The 24437-nt window shown below is 42.7% G+C and overlaps 1 protein-coding gene across 5 annotated transcripts in view; it reads left to right on the forward strand.

Moving 5' to 3' along the window:
• LOC118364373 (thrombospondin type-1 domain-containing protein 7A-like) overlaps positions 1-24437 on the forward strand; it is a 108401-nt gene that overhangs the window by 75570 nt on the left and 8394 nt on the right. For all 5 annotated transcript variants that reach the window (XR_008087887.1, XR_008087888.1, XM_052489527.1 and 2 more), the window contains exons 11-20: positions 2102-2237; positions 3267-3370; positions 4771-4965; positions 5361-5627; positions 10933-11112; positions 12037-12175; positions 12390-12543; positions 14712-14853; positions 18396-18511; positions 19152-19269. Coding sequence is in view for 3 of the 5 variants with exons in the window: in XM_052489527.1 (XP_052345487.1) it covers positions 2102-2237; positions 3267-3370; positions 4771-4965; positions 5361-5627; positions 10933-11112; positions 12037-12175; positions 12390-12543; positions 14712-14853; positions 18396-18511; positions 19152-19269 (1551 nt within the window). In the remaining 2 variants the exon portion in view is untranslated. The remainder of the gene's footprint in view (positions 1-2101; positions 2238-3266; positions 3371-4770; positions 4966-5360; positions 5628-10932; positions 11113-12036; positions 12176-12389; positions 12544-14711; positions 14854-18395; positions 18512-19151; positions 19270-24437) is intronic.

Here is a 24437-nt window from a genome sequence, read left to right on the forward strand (position 1 = left end):
CGGATATTTCATTTGACAGATTGACATGTAGGAGGACCTTAAGATGACCTAATTTAGTGCAACCCAGAAAACATACTAGCCTGTGGCTACAAGTGACAGGGTGCCATGTTGTGGTTGTTGTTGTTGTTGTTGTTGTTTTCATGCTGTAATAAAAACGCCTTCAGACCAGGTCACCTTTGTCAGACAGCCATGGCCACAGCTGGAGGACATTGTTGAATACATTACGTTGATTTATGGGATGAAATCATCATCGTTCAGATTTCGATGACCTCTTTATTTGGCATGACTGCATGAATCTTTGGCCCTCGCCACACACAGTCGCACTCGTATATTTTGATAGTAGTGCTGATGTTCTCCTGCTGTATAGGATGACCTGCCTCCTACCCACACTGGTTGAAACTAAAGGTCAGGGATACACAGAGCCTGTAATGCACTCATATAATATGATTTGCCAGTCCTGGACCATAAAACTACATCTTAATCAGTCTAGATCAGTGGCTCTCAAATCCTGGTCCTGGGGTGCACATTTTTGTTTTTGCCCTAGCACTACACACCTGATTCAAATAATCCAAGCCTGATTATGAGTTGATTATTTGAATCAGGTGTGTAGTGCTAGGGCAAAAACAACAATGTGCACCCATTTGGGTCCCCAGGACCAGGATTGAGGACCACTGGTCTATAGTCAGAGCTCTGGCAGAACGTCATAGTTCTTAATTGTATTTATTCAACGGGTGTGTCTATTGGGAATACCGCTGATCGTCTTCCTCACGTTACTTCATCATTAGATTTGAACTTGACGACTATGTTGATTTTACTGCAACCATAAAGCAGTCAACATTCGCCCACTCTGCCCTGGATATGTCAGTTTGACACGGAATGTCTCAAAGTAATTTAAAGGGGAACAACGGCAAATTTCTGACCTAAACCTAAACCTGTCTGGCTCACTGTTGGACTGTCTGCCACAGTGTACGCCTCTCTCAATCAGGGAAAGTGAAGTAGAGCTAGAGCTAGGTCACAAGGTTATGTGACCCTACCCCTCACTGGGGCGCTAAGATAGAACTTTGTGGACTAACGCAGATCTACGTTCTGTAATGACAGCGAAATTGAATATTTTGTTTGCAAGCCGGGGCCAAATTGCCTTCCTTGAGTGAACAAGACAATGTGATGTGATTGAATGAAATGCACAAGTATTTTTGTATGTTTGCATCAAATACCATAGTCTTTGAAAATGGTGTGTTGATTATATATAGCAACGGCTACGTGATGAATGATGATGACTGGCAATCAACAGCTGTTGTGTTGCTCTTTGGATTATCCCATATCATGGAATAGGCTACGTGAGTGAACGTTCAGAAAGACAAAGACAGACACATGGAATTATTTGATTTGGATGGATGGTTGACGTGACAGAATGGTAGACGGATATTTTCTTATCTAAAAGGTGGGGGAAGGTTTGCTACATTTCTCGAGCTCATAAAAGCTACCAGCTCTCACAGTCTCACATCAGAATTAGACATGTATCCATGTTTCTCAGGCGTCTACATGGTTTCCAGAGAAATGCATCGAAAGAGAGATATGAAATAGGCTACTACCAAGGTCTGATGATGATTCTGACAATATAGTAAAAGGATGATGTCCTAATGTATTTAGAAAACTGCCGGCGACAGGGTAGTGTTTATGAGGAGTTCCCCCTCGTGCACGTGTTGTTGCATGTGCAGTAGGTCCTGGGTAGATTTTTCCTCCCTGCTTGGCAGAGATCTTAGAAAAGGTAAGAATTGTGAAATTTATCTCACAATCAAATGGGCTTCCCAAATGAAGCGTGTTCTCTGTGAAAGAACAGAGTTTTTTTTTATTTTTCATCGATCTGCGTTAGTCCACAAAGTTCTATCTTAGCGGCCCAGTGAGGGGGAGGGTCGCATACCCTTGTGACGTAGCTCTAGCTCTACTTCACTCTCCCTGATTGAGAGAGGCGTACACTGTGGCAGACAGTCCAACACTGAGCCAGACAGGTTTGGGGACTGTGACACATTTCCGGTGTTTGAAAATCGAATTATCATATAGAATTAAAGTAATGCTCCATGTGCTCCGTTTGCTTTGTCAGCTGGTAACATTCAGAAGACGAAGCAGTCAAGAAACCGCGTCATCCTCCAGCTGCCAGCCAACGGGGGCCAAGACTGTCCTGAGGTGCTGGAGGAGGAGAAGGACTGCGAGGCTCCTAAAGTCTGCCCTGGTTACAGGTACAGCACAGTAACAAGAGTACTGACAGTTATACAGTGCCTTCAGAACGTATTCATACCCCTTGACGTTTCCCATATTTTGTTGTTTTACAGCCTGAATTTGAAAATGGATTGCATTTAGACTGTGCGTCACGGATCTACACACGATACCCCATAATGTCAACGTGGAATTATGTTTTTAGACATTTTTACAAATTAATAAATAATGAAAAGCTAAAATGTCTTGAGTCAGTAAGTATTCAACCCCTTTGTTATGCCAAGCCTAAATAAGTTCAGGAGTAAAAACGTGCTTAACAAGTCACATAATAAGTTGCATGGACCCAGCAAGAAGACATTAACCTAAAACACAAGGTCAAATATACACTGGTTGCTTACCAAGACAACATGGAATGCTCCTTAGTGGCCAAGTTACAGTTTTGACTTAAATCGGCTAGAAAATCTATGGCAAGACTTGAAAATTGTTGTCTAGCAATGATCAACAACCAACTTGACAGAGCTTGGATATTTAAAAAAAAAAGAATCATGTGCAAATATTGTACAATCCCGTTGTCCAAAGCTCTGTAATCGCTTCCTAAGGTGATGCGGACATGTATTGGGGTGTGAATACTTATATCAATGAGATATTTCTATCTACAAATATGTTTTCACTTTGTCATTATGGGGTATTGTGTGCAGATGTGTGAGAAAAAAATGGATTTACTCTATTCTGAATTCAGGATGTAACACATGTGGAATAAGTTAAGGGGTATGAATACCTTCTGAAATCACTGTACATGGATATGATTACACCAATGGTGATACTATTGCTACTAGCGTTAGCAACTCTTACTCGTAAAGTGTATTGGTATTATACACCAATTACCTCTACTGTCTGCTGATAATGTTACTGTTGAATATGATGATTTGAATGATTATGTTGACATTGACTTGATGATCATAATCACGTTCAACATCACTATCATTATCACAATCATCATCATCATCATCATCATCATCATCATCATCATCACAATACTTCCTCTGTTGCAGGTGGAAGTCACACAAATGGAGAAGGTGTCAATTGGTACCATGGAACATCAGGGAGGACAGCCCAGGGGCTCAGGAGACATGTGGACCAGGTCTTCAAACAAGAGGTGAAATGACATCCTTTAACCGTCTTTTTTTCTCTTCACAAATCCCCTTCTATTACTTTCTCTTCTATCCAATTTAAACATCCACAATGAAATTGACATTCGTTGTGGCCTCTGAATCTCAGCCAGGAGAAAACAGATGGATTTGGCAAGGTTAGGAGAGGCAAATTGTGCTTCTTGAACCACTTGTCAAACCCCCCCCCCTTTAGACGAAGACGTGAACTGGGGTTGACACTCCCCACAGCACTGAGGACACCATTTTGTCATCCCTCAGTGAATTTAGGATGTCAATCTGTTCATGACTAGGCATCCACCTTGCTTGAGACAGTTGGTGTTTCTTAGTACCCAGGTACCTTAGGCTCTTTTCATGCAGCTTCAATCACAGCTCCATTTGGGAGAGCTGCTACATTCCCCCTCTGGAGGACTACAACCTGTAAATATGTTTCAATTGTAAGAAAACACCATATGACAGCATATTGAAGCATACTTTGTACTTGCGTACAGGAAAGGCTCGCCTTCCGTAGATAAAAGAAGCTGTACTACAAAGTATCGTAAAAGTGGTTGTTTTTCAGGTCACATAATAATTCCATTGTTGTATAGCTTCAATGGAGAACTATTATCAGTGGCAATGTTGTAAATGGCCACTTGTGAAGTGCTAATATGCATAAATGGAAAGAGACACATTACAATTTCCTTTTCTTCACACAAACGATCTGACATCCACAATCCTCCTGTAGCGTTGGGCTGACTCTCATAGCCTGTGATTGTAGACGTTATCATCCCTGGGCTCTAAAGAATCCAGGTCACTGTTTGTCATTCTCTGAGACATGCTGAGACACAGTGTCTCTTTACCCCTGGGGCGTCTCACAGCTTATCACAGCGCCTCACTGCTGTGTACCTGGAGGGACCTGGAACACTCCTGACCGCCAGTCACACTCACTGTCAACACACATGCCACCACAAACAACCCCACACATATCAACAGACTACAGCAATCCAAACGTATAGAGTCAACAGAGGCCCAAGGGAGTTTGAGCAGAACTCTGCTTGTAGGTTACTTTGGGGTAGAAAAATAGTCTTATCTTGAGTGTCTACAGCATAAGGAAAAGCATGTGTTGCAATATCTCCAGTAATGTCCTTTTAATCAAAACATAACATATTTGACATATTAACATTGAACCTATATTGATTGTTATTTATATTTTACCATAATTCTGGCAGTATAAAAAAAACAGTCTGCTTGAGGCTGTGTTCAACTGACAACCACCCTGTATTACATAGCACTCCTTTTCTGCAACCCTACCGAACCAATCAATGTCTCCATTCCTGCTAAATCTCTGTGACCCAGACAAAATGGCCACCAACCCTGTAAGGGACACCGTGCCTTTGATTTCCCCCCACAGCCGTGTCCTGTCGCCAGCTGGACGGAGTGCAGGCAGACATTGGAGAGTGTCTGAAGTTTGCCAACACCATGCCCTCCATCACTCAGCGGTGCCAGCTTCCATGCCAGGATGATTGCCAACTCACCAACTGGTCCAAGTTCTCGTCCTGCACAGCTGACTGTGTGGGGGTCCGAACCAGGAAGAGGTTACTTGTAGGTGAGGAATAGACTGAGGAATGGACTGCACAGTGGCAGTCCATTAAGGAAGTTCTATAGCTTATAAGCAGCATGGCTAATTCAGTTTACGCTATGACCTTGTGAGAAGGGTAAGTAGCATGTAGCCTGCTCGAGTGCAGCATAGATGCTATTAGCAACTATTAGATCAAGTCTCTTGATCTGGGGAGCAGCCTGAGAATTTTAATGAGGTCTGGTCCAATGAATCTGAATGTGGAATATTTACATGTTACTCAATGAGAACATAATGATGCATATTAATGCCTTGTGACAGGATGGAGTTCAGCTTTAAAATTGCACATGACAGACAGGAAGGCAGGCAGACACACACAAACACAAACGTCCTACCTACTAACCCCTATCCTCTCTCCACCCCAGGGAGAAGCAAGAAGAAGGACAAGTGTAAGAACACCCAGATGTACCCTCTGAGCGAGACCCAGTACTGCCCGTGTGACAAGTACAACGCCCAGCCTGTGGGCAACTGGTCCGACTGCATCCTGGCCGTGGGAGACCGGGTGGAGAGCCTGCTGGGCATGAAGGTCCAGGGGAACATCAAGGAGTGTGGCCAGGGCTACCGCTACCAGGCCATGGTGTGTTACGACCAGGACAACAGACTGGTGGAGACCTCACGATGCAACAGCCACGGTGAGGTGGAGTTGTTGGGTGTGTGTGTGTGTGTTTGTGTGTGTGTACCCCCCAGGGGGAAGTTGACTAGCTGTAATCCCCCCTGAGTCCCTCACACACTAATACACACACACACTAATACACACACACACTAATACTCACACACTAATACACACACAGAGAGTGCAACCTAATGGCATCATGCGTTGCTCCGTTAACCATGACCCCTGATCTCTGATAATGACTGCCAGCACCAAATCTGCCCCAAATCACAGCTACAGTGCTTGGTTTGATGCCAAGGGCGGGGATGTGGGTCGACTGGGTTGTTAGGTTTCTCTCCAGTGATGATTTCAGTTACCCAGTAAGCACTGCGTGTACAAAACGATGTCTGTATTGGAATTGAAGTTGTTTCACCACTTTCGAAGTTCGAACTCTCGTGAATATTACTATTTTTAAAACGGAATTTGACATGATTTCGTTTCTCTATCATTCCTGTCTGAACTTTTCTTATCTGAATCGCTCTTATCTCCATGTTCGTAAAACATGAAGCGCAAAGGAACACTCGATGCCATCTCTAATTTGACACATGCAGACAAATTGCTTTTAGAATAGTTGAATTTTGAAGACATGCACTGATATAAGCAGTAGCACAGAGCGAGATGGAGGAGTGAACACATCAGTGTCATGCGTTTCTGAACAGAGCCCAAGCTATGACTCAGAGATTCAGTTCAGCACGTTAGTAAGAGCCTGGGAGTGGGTATGACTGGAGCACAACTTTGGGGCGTATTAGGAAAGAAAATGTGTGTGTGTGTTTGTGGGACAAGGTATACTGTATATTATTATGGAAGGAATTATTGATAGTGTTCTAGAATAATGTGTTTTTGTAACTGAGATTACACGTAGTGTCTCATTACAGTATGTATCGTAACACATCCAATATCACTTCCCTATCTCGCGCTCTCCCTCTCTTTCTCTCTCTGTTTCTATCTCTAATTCTTTCCCTCTCTCTCTCTTTCTCTCTCTCTTTCTCTCTCTCTTTCTCTCTCTTTCTCACTCTCTCGGTCCCTCTCCCAATTCAATTCAATTCAAGGGGCTTTATTGGCATGGGAAACATATGTTAACATTGCCAAAGCTAGTGAAGTAGATGATATACAAAAGTGAAATAAACAATACAAATGAACATTAAACATTACACTCACAGAGGTTCCAAAAGAATAAAGACATTGCAAATGTCATATTATGTATATATACAGTGTTGTAGTGATGTACAAATGGTTAAAGTACAAAAGGGAAAATAAATAAGCATAAATATGGGTTGTATTTACAGTGGTGTTTGTTCTTCACTGGTTGACCTTTTCTCGTGGCAACAGGTCACAAATCTTGCTGCTATGATGGCACACTGTGGTATTTCATCAAGTAGATATGGGAGTTTATCAAAATCGGGTTTGTTTTCGAATTCTTTGTAGATCTGTGTAATCTGAGGGAAATATGTGTCTCTAATATGGTCATACATTTGGCAGAAGGTTAGGAAGTGCAGCTCAGTTTCCACCTAATTTTGTGGGCAGTGTGCACATAGCCTGTCTTCTCTGGAGAGCCAGGTCTGCCCACGGCGGCCTCTCAATAGCAAGGCTATGCTCACTGAGTCTGTACATAGTCAAATCTTTCCTTAAGTTTGGGTCAGTCACAGTGGTCATCTCCCTTTCTCTTTTTCTCTCTCTCTATATCTCTTGCTCTCTCTCCCTCTGTCTTCCTCCCATCATCAGGGTTACTATTAATAGAAGAGGAAACACTGTCCTCTCCATCACTGTGTGTAGAGTGACATATTTCCCCAGGCTGTGATAGAGATCATCGAATGTAGTTATCTCTATTCTCACCAGATATCAATAGAGGCGAGGACTAGCGCTAAAAGGCTGTGTTGCTCACCGCGACGACATACGGTTCACCTGTTTAAAAGTCTTGGACTCAAGCGGTGATGGCTTTAACGAAACAAGATCATCTACTACTGATTTGTTGGAGTCTATGGAGTTTTCCTCATTCTTTTTGGGTTAACGTTTCACATGTGAATTGTTCAAGTCTCCATGGTGGGTTAAGAGGTGTTGGTTGGGATACTGACTAGTGACCATGTGTACAGAATCCATATTAGGAACCTTCCTCCTCCTTAGACCTCACGCCTCACCTTGACAACGTTCCAAGTATGGATTCTGTACTTTGTAACTCGGCCATGCCCTTTTTTATGATGATATACTATGGGGGATGGCTCTGTGAGGCTTGGCCTTGGCTTGACAGGAATTGGGTAGTTAAGAGGGAGTGAGGTCACTGTGGGAATCTGCGCTACAGGTGAAGGCTTGTAGTAAGGCTGACATGTTGGTAAGGACCAGTAACCTCTGGCATTGTTGTTGTGGTGGTGATGTGGTTTAGTTGGAGGCGATTGGGGGCCGACATATTTGTAAGGGCTAGTGAACTTCTCTACATGAGCAGGAGAGTGCTGTTGAGGATCAGGGTTAGCTAATGTAGTGGGAGGAGGAGGGGCTGTCATGGTATTAAAAGATGATTGGGGCACTTCCAAACTGCTGAAATGATGCAGCGAAGAAAATCTGGTGAGCGCAATGGGTTGTGCTAAATCTAAGCTGTTGCTGTGGAACAGAAACATTCTGATTAAACAGCAACACATCCATTCTCTGGATCCCTCAAGAAATGTGATACAATATGCAGTGTTTCTCCCACTTCATATCCTCCCATTCTACCACACCCCTGCATACACACAGCGGACAACTATACATGAAAATGTGTTTTGGTTTGAAACTGTCTTTACACTGTAGCTGTAGTAGCAATCAGACGTGTATAGACATTCTCTGTATGTTAACTCTGGTTCTAATTCCACTGATTGGAATTGGCACTGTAGGAACAGACCTGTAGCAGGGGGTTAAATGCAGATGAACACATTTGCGAGGTTCCATGAACTACATGGCATAAGGGATGATTTCAGTTAATTGGGCTGGCTTAAAGAGAAATTGAAGGCCATAAACAACTTCTCTGGTAGAAAATAGCCTATGTGGCATCGATATTAGTCAGAAACATTTGTTCTAGTGTCAAAATTTGTGTAAGTAGGATGATTTTGCTCGCAAAGTCAGTCACGTCCAAACTGAGATTTGAGAGATAATTAGGAAAACAATGGTACGTCACGGAATGAAGGGTAGCGTATACGTTTTCCTCGGGTTGGGTTTATTTCAATCCTGCCCACAGCCGGCAGCACCCAAGTAATCATCAACTCAGGAACGCGTAGCTGCTCGTGACCCATCGTAATGCCCATGGTCAATTTGGTTTGACATTCGTTATCCGTAAGGGGCTAGTTAGGGACCATCACTAGATCACACAGTGTGTATGTTACAATATTTTAAAATGTCAATAGCTCTAACCAACTATAAATGAGAGAAATTCACAGAACTATTGAAAGCGTTTAATGACACAACTGAAAGGTTGCAACATTAAAAGATTGTCCCAATTACATTGTGAAATGGAATAAATGGACTGGACTCAAACATGTGGTTTCTGTATGGATTTGATGTGTTTGATAGCGTTCCATTCATCCATTCCAGCCATTACAATGAGCCTGTCCTCCTATAGCTCCTCCCACCAGCCTCCACTGGTGTATGGGATGTCACATGACAGTAAGACGTGTCACTGTGCCACTAGGGTCACCCTTGTTGGGATCGGAGAGGCTTCTTTCCCTGCCATGTGGTCTTCCTGTCTTCCTGTCACGTGGTCTTCCTGTCTTCCTGTCACGTGGTCTTCTTGTCTTCCTGTCACGTGGTCTTCCTGTCTTCCTGTCACGTGGTCTTCCTGTCTTCCTGTCACGTGGTCTTCCTGTCTTCCTGTCACGTGGTCTTCCTGTCTTCCTGTCACGTGGTCTTCCTGTCTTCCTGTCACGTGGTCTTCCTGTCTTCCTGTCACGTGGTCTTCCTGTCTTCCTGTCACGTGGTCTTCCTGTCTTCCTGTCACGTGGTCTTCCTGTCTTCCTGTCACGTGGTCTTCCTGTCTTCCTGTCACGTGGTCTTCCTGTCTTCCTGTCACGTGGTCTTCCTGTCACGTGGTCTTCCTGTCACGTGGTCTTCCTGTCTTCCTGTCACGTGGTCTTCCTGTCACGTGGTCTTCCTGTCTTCCTGTCACGTGGTCTGTCCCATCACTCCTATGTTTGAACAGGATTCCAGGGTTAAATACTGCTGACAATGGTAGCAGTTTAGTAGCCAGGGCTTCCAATCAATCACACATCCAGCACCTAGAGAGTCTTCAGGAAGACAGAATGTTTTCAAAAAAGTGAATTTCATGCACAAACACTTCATTGTGTCTCCTTGCGTGTTCACTTCGTTGATTTAGATGTTTTCCAATTAAATATGGATGGGGCCACAGGGAAAGGCTGTTACACAATAGTACAGCCTCAGGCCTTCAACCCTGAAGCTTCAGTTCAGACCCAGCCCTCACACGTATACGGAAAAACTGTACATTCCAGTTCATTAACAACTGTCTCGTGAAAAAGCATCGAGAAGGAACGTGTCGTTCTCCACTGAAATGTAGCCAGTGGTTCACATGGATAACCTCTTCCAGTGAATTAGCCTGCGACCTCTTGTGTGTTTTGTCGAGACAGACACAGGATATCAGGGCTTGGGGATGTAGGGATCCAGATAAACAGGAGTAATAAGCAGAGTAAGATGCTTAAGCCAGCCAGACCCAGTTACCATGTCATGACCCTGTCAGCCACTTGAGGAAACATAGATTACATGAAAAAGCTTACAGTCGACCCAAACCACTGCTCAAGTGTATTTTCCGACTTTATATAACAGCTTCATATGAGACCCTGGAGTGTAAGCTCTATTGTTTTAGCACAGAAGCGACAGTCTCTGTGAATTAACAGTTGAGTCATTATTTGCTCGTGTTGTTGGTGCTAGTATCGGTTTTACATTTACATTTACATTTAAGTAATTTAGCAGACGCTCTTATCCAGAGCGACTTACTGGTCACGTGATAACTGAACACCTTGGATTTTCTCCAAGTTGCACATACAATATTTCCAAGACACACAAGTTTATTATTATATTATTGTTTATTATAGAAAACAAAAACATAATGGGTAACACTTTTTTTGCTCGGTACTTTTAATTCCTCCGTGAAAATGTCATGAACATGCCATTAAGTTTTATGCCATGTCATAACCTTATCGCAATCCGACCAAAAATAGATGCTATACCTTGGAAAGGAAGGGCTCCTGGTGGCCTCTATGGGCCCCTGTCTATTCCTGGCCCTTCTCACACCACTCTCTCTCTCCATGCAGGCTACATTGAGGAGGCATGCATCATCCCCTGTCCGTCAGACTGTAAGCTCAGCGAGTGGTCCAACTGGTCCCGCTGCAGCAAGTCATGTGGTAGTGGGGTCAAAGTGCGTTCCAAGTGGCTCCGGGAGAAACCCTACAACGGAGGGCGACCCTGCCCCAAACTGGACCACATCAACCAGGTACAGCACGAGAAACACTCACAAGACTGTCTAATGTAGAAATGAGTTCATGTTTACTTGTAAGAATTTTGTCTGACAGCTGAGGGACTTCCTAATATGGTTGTCATTTTTTCCCTAATATAAATATTGTTTTTTTTCAAGCACTGTTTGTGATAAATAAAAACGTTTTTGTGTTAGAAACACATTATTACAAACACATAGGAGAGAGAAACAAATTAAATATTCATGAAAATATTCAGTTTGCATTACTCTCCGTTACTTTCTCTCTAGATTGCCAAATTGCTTTTGCTGGGTAGAATAGAGAGCCAGAGGAATGGATGCCATAAATGGATCTATCCACACTAATGCCTCTGTGAGCTGGCTGATTCCTGATTTGAGAAGTGAAATATTTTACCTTCAATATGAATAGAAATAGATTCAGAGAAGTGGATTCAATTCAAGCCATGTTGATCTGTTTCTCAGTGTTTTGACTTCACAGAAGGAAGCTTTTATTTCCAATGTCACATGAATCAAATGTTTGATCGTAGCAGTTCAATATTTGCATTTATACCAAATTATACCAAATATTTGCATTTATACCAATTATACTAAATCTATGCCACTTTCATTCCACAATGCACACTGGATACGGATGAACACAATAGGCCCAGGTAAGACCCTTTTCAGTATTATGAATTCATATTGTCAACAATGTCCCACATACAGAATATCTATTTTTCTGCATAATACTGTACAGAACATTCATAGATGTATCGAGGTAGGATCAAAAAGGATAGACCTAAGCACTAACAAAACACCTCTGGTAATGTCTTAATCATCTCAACACAGTAATATCATTGACGCTATTCTTGTCACCCAAACTCAATGATAACGGAGGTAATAACCATAGACACATTCATGTCAAATCCCTTGCCTGGTGCCTTCCCCCAGGTGTATGAGGTTGTGCCATGTATTAGTGACTGTAGTCAGTATGTGTGGGTGGCTGAGCACTGGAGTGTATGGAAGGTCAGCAACTTGGACCTGAAGGAGAACTGTGGAGAGGGAGTCCAGACCCGCAAAGTCAGGTACTATACCATTTCACTATATCACACTACTTTACACTAAATAAAACCATCCCAAGCAATGTTCTACTCCCTCATAGGAAGACCGTCGTGTCACACACAGTACAAATCCATGGTCCTCAACATATGCATTTAAATATGCTGTATATATTGCATTTGATTGACAGCTGATTTTAATGGAAAATGTTTTGAACACATCTCTGGGCCAATCCTGTAGGTGTATGCTGAACACTATTGACGGTCCATCTGAGTCTGTGGAGGACTACCTGTGTGACCCAGAGGACATGCCCTTGGGGACGCGGGGAAGCCGGCTGCCCTGCCCCGAGGACTGTGTCCTCTCTGACTGGAGCAGCTGGAACCGCTGCAGCCTGGTAAGAATAACTGGTCTGAGACCAGTCATCTTTATTCATGTATGTGATGGCTGTGGTAAGAGGTATCCTGGATATGTACAAAATTGTTGGCCTCTCTGGAGTCGCTGCAGCCTGCTAAGAACCACTAGTACACTTCTGTGGTAAGAACTGACCTTGGATCTGTAGGATCGTTTTTTTGTTAATTCACCCACTGATTCTGTGATATGAAGTCCTGGGATTTAAACTGTGGTACCCATTTCTCACTTTTTGAAAGAGACTGGAACCTAACATAAGGAGTTTGTTTGTCTTAGTATAAATGGATTGTGAATCTTTCACAGTATAATATTTCGTCCACCCCGGAAGCAGAAAAAGAATGAAAAAGAAATACACTACTGTTCAAAAGTTTGGGGTCACTTAGAAACGTCATTGTTTTTTTCAAATTAAGCCACATTTTATGTCCATTAAAATAACATAAAATTGATCAGAAATACAGTGTATACATTGTTAATGTTGTAAATGACTATTGTAGCTGGAAACGTCAGATTATTTATGGAATATCTACATAGGTGAACAGGCCCATTATCAGGCCCATTATCAGCAACCATCACTTCTGTGTTCCAATGGCACGTTGTGTTAGCTAATCCAAGTTTATCCTTTTAAAAGGCTAATTGATCATTAGAAAACAATTTTACAATTATGTTAGCACAGCTGAAAACTGTTGTTCTGATTAAAACTTCGGGATCGGCGTCCCTTCCACTGGACGGTTGAGCTAACGTAGGCTAATGCGATTAGCATGAGGTTGTAAGTAACAAGAACATTTCCCAGGACATAGACATATCTGATATTGGCAGAAAGCTTAAATTCTTGTTAATCTAACTGCACTGTCCAATTTACAGTAGCTATTACAGTGAAATAATACCAAACTATTGTTTGAGGAGAGTGCACAATTTTGAACATGAAAAGTTATTAATAAACAAATTAGGCACATTTAGGCAGTCTTGATATAAAATTTGGAACAGTAATGCAATGGTTCATTGGATCACTGATGCCAACACTGCTGCCATCTAGTGGCCAACATCTAAATTGCACCTGGGCTGGAATAATACATTATGGCTTTTCTCTTGCATTTCTAAGATGATGGTACAAAAAAATACAAAATAAAGTTTTTTTATTTGTATTATCTTTTACCAGATCTATTGTGTTATATTCTCCTACATTCCTTTCACATTCCCACAAACTTCAAAGTGTTTCCTTTGAAATGGTACCAAGAATATGCATATCCTTGCTTTAGGGCCTAAGAAGGCCAGCATCCCGTAATTGCCTCTTCACTGTTGACGTTGAGACTGGTGTTTTGCTGGTACTATTTAATGAAGCGGCCAGTTGAGGACTTGTGAGGCATCCAGTAGTCCACTAGTTAACCGCAGTAACAGGGGATACTGCCGTTGTCCACTCCTCCCCCTCTGACACATTTCATTGATTGTAAAAGAGCGATGGAACTATTTTGACGTCACCTGCTGTTTTCCTGAAAGGGCACCAGCCATTGTTAATCACACCCCATTCTCTTTAAGTGCTTGACATGCTGACTTCCCACAATTCCAATCACAACATGGAGTCGCGTTGGTACCAGTGGGACTTGTTCCATGTTTTATTCATGAGGAATAAAGCATTAGAGCGATGGAGGTATTCCAGAGGCAGTGTTTTTCCCACTCTCACACTGTGTACATGGAATGGAAGGAATGTTAGGATGGGAAATCTATTTGAGAAGCATCCTCAACGTTTTTCCACACAATTCCTAAGAATTACACATTCCAGGAATGCCAGTAGAGAGGATATGGAAAAGTTGGCAGCCCTGGGAATTGGGAATGGCATGACATCAGAACATGGCATTTTAATCCACTTTTATTTAGGACAATTAAATATGGAGAAAGAACTGGGAAATAATCCAGAAGCCCGCAAATTCACACAGTTGAATCGACTTTTATGTTTAATAAATATGGACATCACGGTGGCAAGGGCTCTCCATTGAAAAAGGGGCTTAAGTTCCAGCTCAGTGATCAGTCTACGTAGAATTCTTATCACTTGCTGCAATATGGACTTGTATATCATTTAAGCTATAAGAAAAATGCACAACCCTCTGTCCTTTTTGCTCAATCCCTCCATGTTGACTTGAAAGTGTGCCTACCTTTCAGCCATGCAGCTACAACAACAGCAGGAAACGGACAGCCTACGCCATCCGGTCACCTGGAGAAGGGAGACAATGTCCGGACACCACAGAGAAGGAGCCATGTAGTCTGAACCTGAACTGCTTTCACTATTTCTACAACATCACAGGTAAAAAAGAAAACGAAAGATTCGCAGAACATCTCACTTTGACATCTTCCATCTAATTTGTCTATAAGTAGCTGCTTTCCCTCATCAGTGGCTATCTACTTACACTGTTACTTAAAGGCCCCAATGCAGCCGTTTTTACCTCAATATCAAATCATTTCTGGGTAACAATTAAGTACCTTAATGTGACTGTTTTCAATCAAAATGCTCAAAAAGAAACAAGACTAGCTTCTTAGCATGAACAATTTCTTGGTATATTAACTTATTAACCACCTGGTGACTCCATCCCACCAAAACAAGCAGAAATGTCAGGTGGTATTTTCAAACAGCTCTTACACTAAAATAATAATAAAGGGGCATTATCATCATTTTCACAATTTCCTAGTATTATTCCAACATCATAGTGTGTAAATATATATAAAACACAGGGAAATCATGTTTTTGACTGCACTGGGTCTATAAGTGTTCTAGTTTTACTCATACTGAAATAACTTTACCCAACCATTGCAGTTAAAAAAAAATCTATATACACACTATAAGGTAGTGTATTAATATTGCACACTCTTGGTGCAGCTACTCCAATTGCACACTCTATCTAGTGCTACTCCAAAACTGCTTGCCCCAATTAAACTGCACAGTCTTTTTTTGGTGGCTCCTCTGTGATTCCAGAGATTTGTAGTGTTATCTTCAATATTGTAGCTCTCTCCCTCTCCTCTCTCTGTCTGTTGCTCACTTCACTGCTAATCTGTAGCGCTCCTCTCCCAGCGGCACCCAGGCCTTTCAGGGCCACACAGTAACTATGTAAATAAAATACCAGTAGAGATCATTACTGGAAATGCTCTATTTCATGTTGCCAGGAACCATCTTGCCTCTGCTTGTCTGAATCGTTCTCTCTCTCTCTCTCCACAATCTCCCTCTTCGACTCCCCCGAGTGCCACAAAGCTTTGCAGCAGGAGTTGAGCTCTCAAAACAGCCGCTTAAAAACAGCCACTCATCTTTGTCAGAGTGTTGCAGGCGTTTGAGTGATCCCCGGGCCCCTCGGCGGTAGACAGGATTCCTGGCTTTAACTAGAGCCACATGGTTATTTGACTGGGGGCTCTGGGACTCCAACTTCTCTGGATTCAAATGATGTGCTTCACTTCAGAGGCTCGTTTATTTCGGGTCTGTATTAAACAGGTTGAACTGCAAAGTCAAGGTGGTGTCTGTAAAATTAGTTATGTGAGATGTGAAAGGGGCACAACACAACTTGATGTCTCTCTTGAACAGTGGTGCAAAGTACTTAAGTTTTGGTGTAAAGTTTGAGTATCTGTACTTTACTATTTATGTTTTTGATTACTTTTACTTCACTACATTCCAAAAGAAAATGATGTACTTTTTACTCCATATATTTCCCCTGACAACCAAAGTTACTCCTTACATTTTGAATGCTTAGCAGGGCAGGAAAATGGTCCAATTCACACACCTATCAAGAGAACGTCCCTGGTCATCTTCACTGCCTCTGATCTGGCGGTATAAGGGCACAAGGCGAGACCCAGATGCAGACACAGGAGGCAGATGGTTAGAATCCAAGATGTTTATTAACAATCCAAAAGGGGTAGGCAAGAGAATGGTCGTGGACAGGCAAAAGGTCAAAACCAGTTCAGAGTTCGAGGTCAGGGCAGGCAGAATGGACAGGCAGGCGGGAATGGAGTACAGAAAAACAGGAAAAGGTCAAAACCGCGAGGACTAGTAAAAGAGAATAGAAACGCAGGCGCACAGGAAAACCCACACTGGTTGACTTGAACATACAAGACGAACTGGCACAGAGAGATAGGAAACACAGGGATAAATATACCAGGGAAAATAAACGACACCTGGAGGGGGTGGAAACAATCACAAGGACAGGTGAAACAGATCAGGGCGTGACAGGCGGTCTCACTAAACACAAACACCTTATTTGTAAATGGCGTCTGAGTGTTGGAGCGTGCCCCTAGCTATACATTTTTTTTTAAAGAAAATTGTGCCATTTTCTTTGATTAATATAATATACTTCTACTTTTTTCTATTTCATCCATTAGATTTACTTTTGATACTTAAGTATATTTAAAATCCAATACTTTTTGACTTTCACTCAAGTAGTATTTTACTGGGTGACTTTTTACTTTCACTGGAGTCATTTTCTATTAAGGTCTTTATTTTTATGCAAGTATGACAATTCCACAATTTCTCTTGATCGTTTTACGTGCTCCTCCGTCACATGTCCTAGTTCAGCTGTCAAAGCATGGCAGAGCAGGTGTTACCAGCAGTCATGACTCAGTTCATGTTCAGTTCAAGTGTTAGAGGTGTTCTCTACGCATCTGTTGCCAAACTTAATCAACTGCCATCAAACTCAACTGAGTAAATATCCTAACTTTAGAAAAAGGCTTGGGGTTGGCACTGCCTTAAACAGGCTTTGACATCCAATGTACCCTTTGCCCAATAATTGAAGCTTTGCACGTGTATCTCAAGTCTGGTTTGGGGCAATGATGTATATAAACACTAGATTACGGATGTAATGGACAAATGAAAGGCTTTGACGGTACCGGTCGGACATATTGGTACTCCCCAGAAGAACGAGTCCTCCGTATGAATATAAGGGAACTCTTTACAGTATCTCTATTAAATGTTTCAAGGACGAAATAACATGGATTTGAGTATTTAAATATTGTAGTTGGCACAGCAACACTTTACTATCAAAAAATGATACTTTAAGGAAAATGTTTTTACATATTTATTTTATTATTATTTGTATGTTTAGCTCACATAATAATAATTTCAAAGTATGCATTAAGGTGTCTGTAATAGAATCAATTTGGTAAAAACAAATGTAGAAATTAATTAAAATGAATTTCTATAGCTTATTTTTACAACGGTGGGCAGGGTAATAAAATGGTGGTGTGGTAGCTTCAAATCAGCGCTACCTATTAGCCATCTAGTGTATATATAAATCATTGGTTCGGGCCTTACAGTACACTGAGTATAGAAAACATTTTAGAACACCTGTTCTTTCCATGACATAGACTGACCAGGTGAATTCAGGTGAAAGCTATGACTCTTTATTGATGCCACTTGTTAAATCTACTTCAATCAATGTAGAGATGAAGGGGAGGAGACAAGTTAAAGGAGGATAATCAAGCCTTGAGACAATTGAGACATGGATTGTGTATGTGTGCCATTCAGAGGGTGAATGGGCATGACAAAAAAAATGTGTTCCTTTGAACGGGGTATGGTAGTAGATGCCAGGCACACCGATTTGTATCAGAATGATCCACCACCCAAAGGACATCCAGCCAACTTGACACAGCTGTGGGAAGCATTGGAGTCAACATGGGCCAGCATCCCTGTGGAACGTTTTCTACACCTTGTAGAGTCTGTGCCCTGACAAATTGAGGCTGTTCTGAGGTGCAAAAAGGAGTGCAACTCAATATTTGGAAGGTGTTTATAATGTTTATTATACTCAGTGTATGTTTGTGAGTTTGTCTTGAATTTTAGTGTGATTTTCATACTGTTCTGCATTTTCCCCTCAGACTGGAGCACTTGTCAGCTAAGTGCCAATGCTGTGTGTGGGAATGGCATCAAGACGCGGATGCTGGACTGTGTACGCAGCGACGGCAAGTCTGTCGACCTCAAGTTCTGTAAGGAGGTGAGACCCTCTTAAACGCTCTAACTCCTGATTACAAATTCAGGTCCACTATGATGAAAGCCAATACTGAGTCAATACTAGTGATATAGAAATTGGACCGTTTCCAGAGTAACTGAACCATCTGTACTGTCAATATTTTGAAGTTGTGTGTCCTTGGAGTATTACTAATTTAGCTCAGCAGAGCAGCAGTAACATAATGTATTATCTCTTTGGATCAGTGTCAGCCACAAGTGATTCTAGGCAAATAAAATGACAGGCATATACAGCATCTCCATAAAACATTTAGAAGTGTTTACACAGGAGGATTGCTGTAGCCCCATCAGATTCAACTCAGTTTGTTCCTAATCCATGCAGACGCTCTCAAATTGTCCCTTGCAGGCTGTAGTGGAAAAACTAACCTCACTGCTATTGAACCCATGGCCCAGTTTCAGTCCGGCTCAATCAGGGATAATAGGGTTTAAACAAGCCGGGTGCCCATCTTGTGCCAGAACAGAACCAGCAGCTCCTGGGAATTATAGGCTGTTTACCTAGGGGTCAGACAGAAGTAAGAAGTAGTGGGTCTGGGCTGGCTGTAACAGTCTGTTGCAAAACCCCCACTATGATACTGTTACTGAGTGATAATGATCCCGCTCTTTCATAGCTGAGCCTGGAGAGGAAGTGGCAAATGAACATTTCCTGTGTGGTGGAGTGTCCCGTCAACTGCCAGCTGTCTGATTGGTCGGCCTGGTCAGAATGCTCGCACACGTGTGGACTGGATGGTAAGACCTGATTCTCCTCCTATATCCTTATTCTGTCAACGGCTCCTAGCTGAACGTCTGAGATGGTCAAGAAGAAGAAGTGAAGGACACTTAATGGGTTAACTTCTCCAGAGGGTCATCAAACCAGACTCATCTTGGTGGTTATATGAATATTGCTTCAATATGAGATGCAGTGCATGAGTTAGAGAAGGAACATTTGAATGTTCTGCAATTGAATGCTTTGTTTGCCACACATATCCTATTCAAGCTGAAATCCCAGAATATCTCAGGCAGCCATGGTTAGGGAAAAAACAAAGATTACAAACAAGACAAACGGCATTTAACACCGTCATACAGTGTCTTCAATCTCACTCTATTCCGTTCAACCAATGGCCTTACATAATAGAATGGCCTTACATAATAGAATGCACATCTCCCTACGTTCGCTGTGCTATCAACCCATGTTAAATGAACAGCTCCTTTATGCTGTCAGATGACCAGCGATCACGGGGATCTCCGCCTGCACCAGCAAAAACAACATCGGCCCGTTTCAGACACATCACACACCCCCCCCGAAAAAAAAAAAATAGCAAGACTACTCATTGAACTGAGAGAGATTGCCTCATGCGTCGCCCTGTAAAGTGACTGCTCTGTCCTTTGTTGTTTGTTTGTTGTGCGGCATCAGACAATTGATCCTGTCCTATTATGTCTGTCTGCTAGCAGCCCTGTGGGAAGCCCTTTGAAGTAACAACCAGCCTGTAGCCTCTAGCACCTGCAGCTAAATCACAGGCAAGAGATAAGTGTTTTAATAGTGGTTAAAGGTGCAATGGGGATCCTCACCTGATCTATAGAGGATGTTCTGTTGGCTAGAACAGGGTGTGAGGTAGAATTATGTCTGAGAGAGAGTGCTGTATTTTACTGTCTGATAAGGATAGCAGGTGTTCTTTGTTTGGTTGAGGGAGAGGATTGCTGGCTCTGTGTTGGAAAATGAGCTGTTATGTGTGACCAATTGCAAAACAGAGACGGAGAAAGGGTAAGGGGGTTGAAAGAGCATGTGGCGTGGAAGCAATGAGATGGATTTCTACGAGAGCGGTGGAAAGAGAGGAATGAATGCGAGGGAGAGGTGGAAATTGAGTCTGCAGTACTTGAAGTACCAGTGTGTTACAGCAAATCACAATCTGTGTGTGTGTGTGTGTGTGTGTGTGTGTGTGTGTGTGATATATCTTAATGCCTATACTTCATCTGAGATGATGCACTCTTAGTATATCTACTGTATACATCACATTGCAAAGCCCTTTAGAATCAAGAAGGCTTACGAAATACTCAAACTGCAGCCCACCCGATCCATTACACACAAGAGACTTCACCACCTCATATGGTCCAGTCATATAATAGGAAGGCAGTAGTTGTCAGAACAGAAAGGAAAGGAAAAGTCATTTTGCTCAAGTGGAGGACTGGAAGTGGAGAGGTAATCGATATGGCTGGAGCACAGAACAGTGTAGCAGGCTTTTTCAAGAGCTGCCTTTGTCAAGTAGTTAGGGACGACTGATACAGTAACCTATAAATAATATAGTAACACACACGCAAAAGACGCACAGGAGTACACGCGAATACACATGTACATAAATACACACAATAACTGTTTGTAGGCCTATACGGTAATTACATTTCTTTGCCAATTGAATGGTGAATGACCTGACATTCAAACAAAGGATGAACTTTAGCAGACTGCTCCATTCTTAAGGAAGGAAAAGAATAAAGGAGGGAACAACACACCATTGACTTGCGTTTGTCTAGACGGAGCTCGTGCATCTCACTATTCAGACATCAGTCATATGTGGATGTAAATCACAGTCAAAGCTTCCTTTCTGAATGAAATAGTCTTCAACGTCTGCAGACTTTCTACATGTTCCCAGGCGCTCTCTTTTGACGACTTCTGTGACCGTAATAGCCTTGGTTTCATGCATGTTAACATTAGAAGCCTCCTCCCTAAGTTTGTTCTATTCACTGCTTTAGCACACTCTGCCAACCCGGATGTTCTAGCTGTGTCTGAATCCTGGCTTAGGAAGACCACCAAAAATTCAGACATTTTTATTCCAAACTCCAACATTTTCAGACAAGATAGAACTGCCAAAGGGGGCGGTGTTGCAATCTACTGCAAAGATAGCCTGCAGAGTTCTGTCCTACTATCCAGGTCTGTACCCAAACAATTTGAACTTCTACTTTTAAAAATCCACCTCTCTAAAAACAAGTCTCTCACCGTTGCCGCCTGCTATAGACCACCCTCTGCCCCCAGCTGTGCTCTGGACACCATATGTGAACTGATTGCCTCCCATCTACCTTCAGAGCTCAAATCAAATCAAATCAAATAAAATTGTATTTGTCACATACACATGGTTAGCAGATGTTAATGCGAGTGTAGCGAAATGCTTGTGCTTCTAGTTCCGACAATGCAGTGATAACCAACAAGTAATCTAACTAACAATTCCAAAACTACTGTCTTATACACAGTGTAAGGGGATAAGGAATATGTACATAAGGATATATGAATGAGTGATGGTACAGAGCAGCATACAGTAGATGGTATCGAGTACAGTATATACATATGAGATGAGTATGTAGACAAAGTAAACAAAGTGGCATAGTTAAAGTGGCTAGTGATACATGTATTACATAAGGATGCAGTCGATGATGTAGAGTACAGTATATACGTATGCATATGAGATGAATAATGTAGGGTAAGTAACATTATATAAGGTAGCATTGTTTAAAGTGGCAAGTGATATATTTACATCATTTCCCATCAATTCCCATTATTAAAGTGGCTGGAGTTGGGTCAGTGTCAATGACCCAAGAGCTCGTGCTGCTAGGCGACCTAAACTGGAACATGCTTAACACCCCAGCCATCCTACAATCTAAACTTGATGCCCTCAATCTCACACAAATTATCAATGAACCTACCAGGTACCTCCCCAAAGCCTTAAACACGGGCACCCTCATAGATATCATCCTAACCAACTTCCCCTCTAAATACACCTCTGCTGTCTTCAACCAAGATCTCAGCGATCACTGCCTCATTGCCTGCATCCGTAATGGGTCAGCGGTCAAACGACCTCCACTCATCACTGCAAAACGCTCCCTGAAACACTTCAGCGAGCAGGCCGTTCTAATCGACCTGGCCGGGGTATCCTGGAAGGATATTGATCTCATCCCGTCAGTAGAGGATGCCTGGATATATTTTTTTAAATGCCTTCCTAACCATCTTAAATAAACATGCCCCATTCAAGAAATTTAGAACCAGGAACAGATCTAGCCCTTGGTTCTCCCCAGACCTGACTGCCCTTAACCAACACAAAAACATCCTATGGCATTCTGCATTAGCATCAAACAGCCCCCGTGATATGCAGCTGTTCAGGGAAGCTAGAAACCATTATACACAGGCAGTTAGAAAAGCCAAGGCTAGCTTTTTCAAGCAGAAATTTGCTTCCTGCAACACAAACTCAAAAAAGTTCTGGGACACTGTAAAGTCCATGGAGAATAAGAACACCTCCTCCCAGCTGCCCACTGCACTGAAGATAGGAAACACTGTCACCACTGATAAATCCACCATAATTGAGAATTTCAATAAGCATTTTTCCACGGCTGGCCATGCTTTCCACCTGGCTACTCCTACCCCGGTCAACAGCACTGCACCCCCAACAGCAACTCGCCCAAGCCTTCCCCATTTCTCCTTCTCCCAAATCCATTCAGCTGATGTTCTGAAAGAGCTGCAAAATCTGGACCCCTACAAATCAGCCGGGCTAGACAATCTGGACCCTTTCTTTCTAAAATTATCTGCCGAAATTGTTGCCACCCCTATTACTAGCCTGTTCAACCTCTCTTTCGTGTCGTCTGAGATTCCAAAAGATTGGAAAGCAGCTGCGGTCATCCCCCTCTTCAAAGGGGGGGACACTCTTGACCAAAACTGCTATAGACCTATATCTATCCTAACATGCCTTTCTAAGGTCTTCGAAAGCCAAGTCAACAAACAGATTACCGACCATTTCGAATCTACCCATACCTTCTCTGCTATGCAATCTGGTTTCAGAGCTGGTCATGGGTGCACCTCAGCCACGCTCAAGGTCCTAAACGATATCTTAACCGCCATCGATAAGAAACATTACTGTGCAGCCGTATTCATTGATCTGGCCAAGGCTTTCGACTCTGTCAATCACCACATCCTCATCGGCAGACTCGACAACCTTGGTTTCTCAAATGATTGCCTCGCCTGGTTCACCAACTACTTCTCTGATAGAGTTCAGTGTGTCAAATCGGAGGGTCTGCTGTCCGGACCTCTGGCAGTCTCTATGGGGGTGCCACAGGGTTCAATTTTTGGACCGACTCTCTTCTCTGTATACATCAATGAGGTCGCTCTTGCTGCTGGTGAGTCTCTGATCCACCTCTACGCAGACGACACCATTCTGTATACTTCCGGCCCTTCTTGGGACACTGTGTTAACAACCCTCCAGGCAAGCTTCAATGCCATACAACTCTCCTTCCGTGGCCTCCAATTGCTCTTAAATACAAGTAAAACTAAATGCATGCTCTTCAACCGATCGCTACCTGCACCTACCCACCCGTCCAACATCACTACTCTGGACGGCTCTGACTTAGAGTACGTGGACAACTACAAATACTTAGGTGTCTGGTTAGACTGTAAACGCTCCTTCCAGACCCATATCAAACATCTCCAATCCAAAGTTAAATCTAGAATTGGCTTCCTATTTCGCAACAAAGCATCCTTCACTCATGCTGCCAAACATACCCTTGTAAAACTGACCATCCTACCAATCCTCGACTTTGGCGATGTCATTTACAAAATAGCCTCCAATACCCTACTCAACAAATTAGATGCAGTCTATCACAGTGCAATCCGTTTTGTCACCAAAGCCCCATATACTACCCACCATTGCGACCTGTACGCTCTCGTTGGCTGGCCCTCGCTTCATACTGTCATCTACAAGACCCTGCTAGGTAATTCCAAACCCACTGGCTCCATGTCATCTACAAGACCCTGCTAGGTAAAGTCCCCCTCTGGATCTCAGCTCGCTGGTCATCATAGCATCTCCCACCTGTAGCACACGCTCCAGCAGGTATATCTCTCTAGTCACCCCCAAAACCAATTCGTTCTTTGGCCGCCTCTCCTTCCA

Source organism: Oncorhynchus keta, chromosome 31 (assembly GCF_023373465.1).
Source record: "Oncorhynchus keta strain PuntledgeMale-10-30-2019 chromosome 31, Oket_V2, whole genome shotgun sequence".
Taxonomy (NCBI): Eukaryota; Metazoa; Chordata; class Actinopteri; order Salmoniformes; family Salmonidae; genus Oncorhynchus; species Oncorhynchus keta.